General features: G+C 35.4%; 1 protein-coding gene across 1 annotated transcript in view; it reads right to left on the reverse strand.

The window, feature by feature from the left end:
- Positions 1-9,970, reverse strand: part of EPB41L4A (erythrocyte membrane protein band 4.1 like 4A) — a 222,581-nt gene that overhangs the window by 18,364 nt on the left and 194,247 nt on the right. The window contains exon 18 of the mRNA XM_023533625.1: positions 4,095-4,214. Within this exon, the coding sequence (XP_023389393.1) occupies positions 4,095-4,214 (120 nt within the window). The remainder of the gene's footprint in view (positions 1-4,094; positions 4,215-9,970) is intronic.

A 9,970-nucleotide genomic window follows, 5' to 3' on the forward strand; every position in this document is an offset into this window, starting at 1 on the left:
AGACACTGCAAGAAAATTACAGACCAATATTTCTCATGAACATAGAACATCTTATCAAAATAATACCAAATGGAATCCAGTAATACGCAAAAAGGATAATACATCAGGACCAGGAGGAGCTTATCCCAGGAATGCAAACATGTATCATTCAAAACTCTGTCAATGTAAATCCTCCACTAACTGAATAAAAAAGGAAACCCATATACGATCATCTCAACAGATGCCAAAAGAGCTTAGAACAAAATTCAAAACTCACTTATGACAAAAACTCTCAACAAACAAGGATGGAAGGGGTCTTCCTCAGTCTTACGGCTAGCTTCATACTTAATGTGACACATTGAATATTTTCCCCTAAGAACAAGAAAAGCCAAGGATGTCTTTCTTGCCACTTCTATTCAATACTATACTGGAGGATCTAGTCAGTACACTAAGGAAAAAAAAAGGCAAAAAGATTAGAAACAAAAGAAAGCTGTCTAAGTTCACAAACTATATAGTCGTAAATGTAAAAAACCCTAAGAAATTGCCAAAAAAAGAAAAAAAGGAAGCTACTAGAACTAATATATTAATTTAACAATGTTGCAGGATGGTAAGATACAAAATCAGTATTTAAAAAATAATGTTTTCCTATATGCTAACAAACAATTGGAAGACAAAAATTTCAAATGTATAATTCAATACCATTAAAACTATTAAATATTTAGAATTAAATTTAACAAAATAAATGCAATAACTGCGTTGAAAACTATGAAACATTGCTGGCAGAAGTTAATTTTCTCAAAATTGATCTACAGATTTAACATAATCCTAATCTACAGTTGATAGTTTAAAAAAAAAACCTAACAAGGTGATTTAAAAATTTACATAGAACTGCCCTGGACCTAAAGTAGAAAAAATAACCTTGAAAAAAAGGACAAAGTTGGAGAATTTACACTGCCTGATTCTAGTCTTATTATAAAGCTACAGTAACCAAGACAACATGGTGGCTTAGGGACAAATAGATCAATGAAATAAAACTGGCCCACATATAAGCAACCAACTGATTTTCAACAAAGGCCCCAAGGCATTTCAGTAAATGGTAGTGAAATAACCAGATAAAACACATGGAAAAAAACCTTCTAAATATTTACCTCTACCTCATAGATAGAGAACAATTATTTCTAAATGGATCACAGAACTGAATATAAGAGCAAAATCTATAAAGCTGCTAGAAAAAATATCTGTGACTTTGGTATAGGCAAATATTCCTTAATATGTAGAAAAGCCTTAACTGTAAATAAAAAAAAAATGATATAGTGATTTTCATCAAAATTTAAAATGTATGCTCATCAAAAAACAATGTTAGTAACATGAAAAAGTAAACTATAGCCAGGAGAAAGGATTCACAATAATACACACATCTGAAAAAGAACTTATATCCAAAATACATAAAGAACACTACAAATAATTAATGAAAAAAACAAACAGCCCAATTAAAAAGGAAAAAGAGCAAAAACTTGAAGAGAGGCTTTAAAAATGAAGATATATGAATCACCAATAAGCATAGGGAAATGTGATTAACATCATTAGTCATCAAGGAAATGTTCATTAAAACCACAATGAAATACCACTTCATACCTACTAGAGTAGCTGAAAGTAACAAGACAGACAAAAGCAAATATGAGTAAGAATGGGGCAGAATTGGAACTCTCATACATTGCTAGTAGGAGTATAAAATGAAACTACTTTTTTGGAAATCATTTTGATAGTTTCTTATAATATTAAATATGCAAATATCCTCAAACCAGCAATTCCACTCCCAGGTATTTACCCAAACCAAAAGATAACACAACTCCACAGATACACTTATACAGAATGTCTATAGGAGCTTTTACCATAATAGCAAAACCTGGGAACTGTCCAAATGTCCATCAAGAGGAGAATGGACATTTAGTATATTCAGACAATGGACTATTAACTCAAAAATTTTCAATAAGCACTGACACACACAACATGGTTTAATCTCAAAAACATGTTGAATGAAAGAACTCAAGTTTTAAAAGAGCATACATTGTATAATTACATTTGCATGACGTTCTATAAGAGACAAACACTAATCTATGGTGATAGAAATCAGAACAGTGGTTGTCTACATGGGTTGGGGACTAACTAGAAGAAACATGAGGGAACTTTTTTATTCTATATCTTGATTGGCATGATGGATACACTTATTTGACAAAATTCACTGAATTGTACACTTAAGAGCATTTCATTGTATGTAAATTTTACCTCAAATTAGCCTAGATTTAAAAATAAAAAGTTTATTCCTTAGGCTGTTAAATAAATCTCACATAACTCCATTAAAATGATTAAATTCCTAGGCCCATCTACAAATGTTTCCCCTATAACTGAATTATAATAACTATAATACTTAACACTGATTTTTCTGATTTTACTTGTAAATGAATTGTTTCATTTACTTAGTACTGCCCTAGTACTGTTTTTTGACTTCCTTAAAATCTCTATGTAGGATTTTATTTTACTTTTCCCTTTTTTTAACAAATTAGATTTACTATTGACATCTACTTGAATTTAGAGAGCTTCAGAAATGATTAGAAAAACTGAATGCTGTTTTAAGATTTAATATGAAGTCACCAGACCTTGTGGATTACAAGTCTCTCATAGAATAAGGTTCCACGTGGATAGGTAAAAGCATGGTTACAAAAGATTTACTCATGACTGTGCTGAGACCTGATCTTGGGGTTCTGTGCCCTTTTTGTTAGACTATGTTCAGTGAGGTCTTGATCTGTCCAGATCTAAACCTCTCTTGTTTAATGGAAGTGGGAAGAAATAGTATCCGAGACAAAGGAAGCTTTTTATTAACTTCTGCCTTAAACTGAACATTTTAATTAAGTTTCAGAACAAAAACATTATGGAGTAAGGAATAAACCTATAAAGGTGTACAGCAGATCCTCAAATAACATTGTTTTGTTATAATGTTGATGAGGTGCCATAGGAACTTAATTCTTTATATCAGTTACCCTGTGGTAAAACTGGTTTGTTATACATCATTTTGCTTAAAGCCATAGATCTTATCAATGATGTTAGTTAGGTGAAGACTTACTGGATACAGCTTGGTGTATTTGCAAATTTCTTATTACAAAAGAAACAGATATTACTCATATGAGGTACTACAGATAAAAAAAAATTGGGGGGTCAGTTTTTAATTAAAAAGTAAGCATCTAAAACTGAGAAGCATCTCTTAAGAGTCATGCAGGGTTCTGGGGTGTCCTGTGCGGAGTCTTTCCCTGACATCTGTTAACCTAAGTTGGCACCCTTCTTCCTGGCTTCCTCAGAGTTCCCACCTACCTACACAGTTTGTCTCCAAATCTACTCGCCAGCACCCTTCCACTTCCATGAGTAAGCAACATCATGAAGGATGGGTAGTAAGTCCCAGCTTTGGGAAGTGGGGTGGGGATGGAAAGCCAAAATCTGAACAATGCACGCATTAAAAAAAACAAACAAACTCATAAACAGGTCAAAAGAAAATTAATTTGGGGGACTGGCAATCTCATCATTATGGGGTAATTGTGTTCACACATGGCATTGCCTAGCAACAGAAGGAACAGGCAAATCCCAACATTGGGGTATAATGAATCACTCACTGACTACTGCTCACAAATGGTAATTTGATGGGAAGATTTTCGCATCTGGTTCAATCTGAAACAAGACTTCAGAGAATTCTGCAGACTCCAATTGAGAGAAGCAGCAGGTATTTCACCAACAGCCAGGCTCCAGAACAAAGGAAACTATTCCTACTTACTCAGCTGAATATATGCTTTTGTTTGAAAACTAAACGAAACATGATTTTGATAGCCTTGTTTTTTGATGACATTTTGGTTTGGCTGTGTTCCAACTTCTATAGCTTCAGATACAGTTAATGAAAGTCACATATATAAGAAGGTAAATATGACAAATAAACAACAGGATAATCATGGTTGAACTAAATCACTTTAAAAAACCTCAAAGAGACAGCTAATTTGCCAATCTGCCCTAGAATCCACATGCTACTTCAAGCTCAGTGTTTTTGAATCAAAGTATAAAAAGAGTCCACATACGAGCGAGATCTGTGTCTGGATCGCCTGTTGTTGGGATCTGCCTGGTTTTTTTCCTTTTGTCTCCTTAATACAGCTTCCCACTGAGGCGCTGAATCAACCATATCATTCTCCTGCCGTATTCTGCAAAGAAAGACCATCGTCTAAAGTTAACATCCACACATGTGGTGCTTTGTTTTTCAGTTCATCCTAAACTGGCTTTTAAATTATGTTAACTTATCAAACACATTACTTAAAAGTTATTAAGAAATGAAAAGTTATTTAAGAAGAAATTTTATTATAATTACTGAAAGCTAAAAATGTATTATATGAATTAATATACCCATAAGTATATACATATATATAAATTTACAGTTTGGCTCTAAGTATATATTATAATATTTACATATAAATATGTAAGTATATGTTAGTTATTTTCAAGCTTCTATCATTGGCTTAAAATTTTCTAAAAAAACAATGTGTCAAACAAAAACTCATTTAAAACATTTACGTTTTGGCTAAAGAAATAGTGGTGTCTGCTATAGAGACACCCTTAATTCATGAAACAAAGTCATTTTTTTAAAAACGTGCTAACTAAACTGGCAATAAATAATTTTACATTGAAATGCTCTTTAAAAAAATCCCACTGATTGTCAAGGTTTTCATGGACAATAGGTGCCAGATATAATACCCATTTTTTAAGATAAAAAACTATAAGTGCAAAAAGTCAAATATGGTGACATCGTATGTTAGCAGCTGAGCAGGCACACAGCACTATCGTTATGGCTGCTCACAGGGCAAAGAGGGAATGAGGGTTGAGCATTCAGTGTGGCCAACGGCCAGGATGGAATGTAAATGAGGAAACAGGAAATCTACAGTGGGAGGGAACTGGGGAGCACAGGCACCTGCCCAGATGTGAGATCACAGGACACTGTTACCAAGTCTTGTCATTTTAAAAAAGATAATCTTGTCATTTTAAAAAAGTGAACTCTTTCCATTTTTAAGCAATGGCAATCAATTCTGAACATTAAGGTACTGCATAGACCTAACAAAACCCATCCATGGGCCACACTGCAGAAGTTTTGCGCTTTGGCCCTATCAAGTCTTTCTAATAACGAGAGAAAGGTGTTGCAGGAGCGAGGGGCAGCGAGTGCTTATTAATGCGTAAATACTGTCTGGAACACACTGCAACAATACTGTGAGGCCATGAATCTTCCTTGCAAAAGTTAAACACCTGTCATTTGAATATTTAACTTTTAATTTATGTACGACCTTCAGGAAACTGCTCCAGCAAGTTCATTTCACATGCTGATGCTGGGAGAGCAGCAGGAATTGCAAGATAATCATCCCACTACTGTGACTGTGTAAGCATAACGGCTTCGAAACAAAAATGAAAACAACAGGCAAGTTTGGAGTCATTTCTCTCATTGAACAGATGTCTTTTGGTGGGCCTGTTACAACACATAGTACAGACTGTGGATATCTGGATTTGCTTATAAATGCCAATCAGTAGAAGGGTGACAAATAGTCATTTCACATATAACTTAGAGACAATGTAAGGCAAATTCAAGTTAAAAAGAGCAGTACCTTATGAGGAAGAAATTATTTAAGTCTCTCTAGATTAAGGAGGAACTGTGTTAAGTAAAAAATTATCTGTAACATACAAGTCTTTGAACTGAATATATTCCTTTGCTAAAGCTTTCATTTCTAATGGCCTATTTGAATATTAATAGGATATAGTCATGGTAAATTAAACAGAATCAAGAACATAGTTTTCTCTCTCATGGCATGTACAGAGGAAGTTAAAATGTAACATACAGAGCTATGGATCTTAATATTAGAAAAATCTGAAGAAAAAATATGAGAAGGTATACTACTTGAGGTCATAATTATTAACCATTCTTTGAAAGGAACACTCCCATCTGCAAATGTCATGTGCATGCGTATGTGTATGTATTTTTATAGTGAGAAGCTACATCTCCGAACCACCCTATGTATCATATGACAGCCTTCTGGGGGAACAGTCCTGGATGTTCCCAGGACTGAGGGATCCAAAGTTGGGAAGAAACAGTCAATGGGAAGGTATCGGGTTAGCAAGGAGATATCTCCCCTCCCCAGGAACCCACACCTCACATGCCCAGGGACAGACATAAAATCCTGTCTCCCAACTCCTAACCCTGAAGTCTTTAGCTTCCATTCTGAGCTAAATCGCTGCATAGTTCATGGGAAAGACTAAATTTCACAATGTCAATTTTTAATTAGGAAGTCAGCATCTTTAAATATTTTTTAGAAGTCAAGCCTAAGGGCAAGGTGAAGGAGTGACTTAGGCAAACACATTTTTCCCAGAGGGCAGAAGTTTTAAAGGAAGCACAGTTAGTGTACATTCTCTATTGTGGAATTTGGCTGGTTACCTTCATACTCAGACTTTATCTTGATGGTAAAATATTAAAACTCCTGAGGCATGAGAACACAGAGTTCTTGTACCTTACTAGTAATAAGGGCTACATCAGAAAGAATTTCAGACTGTGACATGTACCTTTAACGTTTTTCTAAAAGTCTAATGCGAAGGCAGTGAAACCTGTCAGTTAATATCCATCCTCGTGACCCACATGTTTCAAAGACAATGCCCTCTACTGGTGATACGGTTTCATAAATATTCTAACAAGGTACATTAAAAATGTAAGACTCACTGAAGAGTCACAACAGAAGCACATTTTCCTGAGTAATGGTGGTGTGGCTGTCTTAGTCTGTAATGAAGTTTGAAATTACACCCTTACAAAAGACCTCTAGTTAATAGCGCCTCATTACAGGAATAAAAGTGTCATTTCTTTCATTGATGAACTGCTCCAGAAAACGCAGGTGCTACGGGAAAAGGGCCCTAGAAGCAAGAATACTGTAACACACAGTCTTTAAGAGGCAGAAGTTGACTATTTTGTTTCTGCATGAGTGAATAAAAAATATTTAAATGTAAAAGATGTCTCCTATAATGCTTCTGCTTTGTCGGTCTCATTTAGGCTTAGGTGTGGGATATATGAATGCTTTTTTTGCTTCTTTCCTGCTATATTTTAAGTTTGATGTTGGGATTTACATTAAAAAAGAATAAAAACACTGCAAGCATTATAAGGCTTTTAAAAAGTCAAAATGTGTTCTTACATAACAGATAGTCATGGAAGTCTCAAGGAGGAAAAAGGAATTCATTGTAAAATTTAGGTAGGAAATGTATTCATTTTCTGGTGTTGCATTTAAAGTGAACTTCAAAATGCTAAATGTTCCATTCCTGTATCCTTACATGCAATAACTATATTTATCATATTTTCTCTACTTCTTCATCTATAACTATGGAAAATAAACAGCTGGGGTAGAAAGGCTTTTGTTTTTTAACGTACAAGGAAGAGGATTGCTTCAGAATAGAACTTATTTCAATGATGTTTCAGAATAAGAGAATTCTAATACATTTCCTCCGTCTCTCACCAAACTTCAGCACCCTACGTTTCCAGACTGTGCCTGCAATTTAGATTTTAACTGCATATGACACTTAATTAAAGTTTGCAAAAGGTTTTGAAGACAAAATGCCACATAATCGTTTGATAACAATAATGAAGATACTGACTATTCCTAGTTTCTTCTTTCCTGTCTTCCCAATTATAGTTCTGCCTCTTCTGCAGAATTCTGCACATTAAATGAATTCTAATACAAATCCCAGTGGGTTTTACTTTGCCCTCTACCTTTACCCCGGGCAGTTTTGTTCCTAACAGGATCTTCCTTTATCCAAATTCACAATTCACTTCTCATTCTCTGAGATAAAGACCGTGTTTAAAGCTGAACCTGAGAAACCTCACAGAGCAAATATATAACGAAGCTTCAAGATGAAATGAGTAATACATAGCACTCTTGAGTTCTGCCGGGTCCCAGATCTGCCATTAGCTGGGCAAATTGCTTATCTTCTTTGTCAAGCCTCAGTTTTTTCATCTACCAAATTACTGTAAAGATCCTAACTTTAAAACTCCATGTTTCTCTATTTGGGTTTTATTTCCAAGCTAGTTAGATACATCAAAACAAACCTCTACTCTTCAGCTATAGCACAGCTTTCCAGATGACTGCTTCATACAGCCACTCCATGCTAATATTAAGTCTGCAGGTCCCATCTGATTGTAGACTTGTGTTTCACATCAACTACACTCATTTTTGGATCACCTGCTATAAACCAATCTTTTTTTTTTTTTTTCCAGTAGTTTTTCTTCCCTAGGGAAATTTATGTTGGTTCTAGGCATCTGTCGACATACTTACTGAAGACCAGCAAGAAAAAAATTCATTTGCTTTTCCCAACCTTCCCCCACCATTAAAAATTATTCTTATTTGCTCTTAAAGGTGCTTCTGTTTCTTCCACTTATTCTTTATGCTCTTCCTACAAAATAGGCTGCCTTTGGCACAATTTCCCTTTCAAAGTCTTTTGTTTTCCTAATTTTTCGACCTGGTTTGCCCTCAATCAGTAATCTGACAGCATTCCTCAGCTGCTGCAGCTTTGCAATTCCACAGTTATCTCTGTATCTTTGATTATGCTCTGGAAGACCTAAATCATCCTTATCAAATGTCTAAATCTTGAGATGACTTACGAAAGTGGAAATCAGAAACCCCTTCATTATGCAGCATGCTGAACACTCTGTTTCCACTGGCTTTGTATGAACTGCTCTCTCCATACCCACAATTTTTACCTTGTTTGCAGCCCCTACCTAAATCAGAAACAGGGCAGAAGGGAATGCTTGCATGGAAATAGTTACCTATTTCAGGCTATCTGGAAGAAATGCCCCACTGGTTTAAGCTTGCTATCAACCAAAACACATTTTTTTCCTAAGGCACAGGAACAATAAAGTTTTTTGGTTTTTTTTTTTTTTAAGCACCCTAACAACAACAAAACCCTGCCAAAATCATGATCTTCTGGGTTTGCACTACTTAGATGTATCGTCCCTGTTAGCTGCAGTGTCACAGAAAAGTTTCTTCTATTTTTTTAAGAAAAATAATATAAAAGATCTTGTGGAACATATATAAAATATTTAAAAACCATCTTAATCCATTATTCAGAAACAGATTCTAAAAGACACCTAAAAGGCAGGAAGAAACTAACAACATTTGCAGCAGAGCAAATTCATGTTGGAAACACTGACATCTTTTTTATTAAAGGGAGCTGAGCCCTGCTTTACAGATGCAACAGGGACTTCAGATAACAAAGAACAGCGCTGGCTGTTCTCATTAATCTAACAGTACCCACCTATATAGAGAACTATCTACTTTTTCAAAGCATATCCATTATCTCCTGGATGTTTACAAACCTCTTATGAGGTAGGACGGGTATTACCCCACTTAGCATGTGAGAAAACTAAGATTCAAAAGGTAAGGTAACCAGCTCCTAGCCTCAGAGCTCTTCAAGCAGGGTCAAATTCATAACGCAGGCTCCCTAATTCTTTGTTCTGTGCTCTATTGCACCTGCGTGTGAACACATGTACACACACAGCCTCACGAACGTAACATTTGTGATGCAAAACATCCCAGAATAAAATTAGGGAAAGGTCCAAATGGTCCCCTGTTGCCAATTTACTCTACTCCTGCTCTTACCCCAGATTCTCTCATTTCTTTTACTCTTTTAATCCTCACCAAGCTCCAGAGTTACTTCCACTTTTATGCTTATGCAAAAAACACCAGACTACTTCTCTGAGTCACTGTCCCCCACCCCTCCAAATGTCCTACATCAAAATCCTAAAAGCCTAGCCACATATCAAAGCTAATGACTGAGTAATCCACAGATTCTCCCTGGTGAATGCTCAAAGGACTGCTGATTTTCATCAATAGCACAAAGGATGTTTTGCAGACAGGTTTCTTTGAAAGTGAAGGATATTTTATTAAGC

The sequence above is a fragment of the Pteropus vampyrus genome, unplaced genomic scaffold (assembly GCF_000151845.1).
Source record: "Pteropus vampyrus isolate Shadow unplaced genomic scaffold, Pvam_2.0 Scaffold106, whole genome shotgun sequence".
Lineage (NCBI taxonomy): Eukaryota > Metazoa > Chordata > Mammalia > Chiroptera > Pteropodidae > Pteropus > Pteropus vampyrus.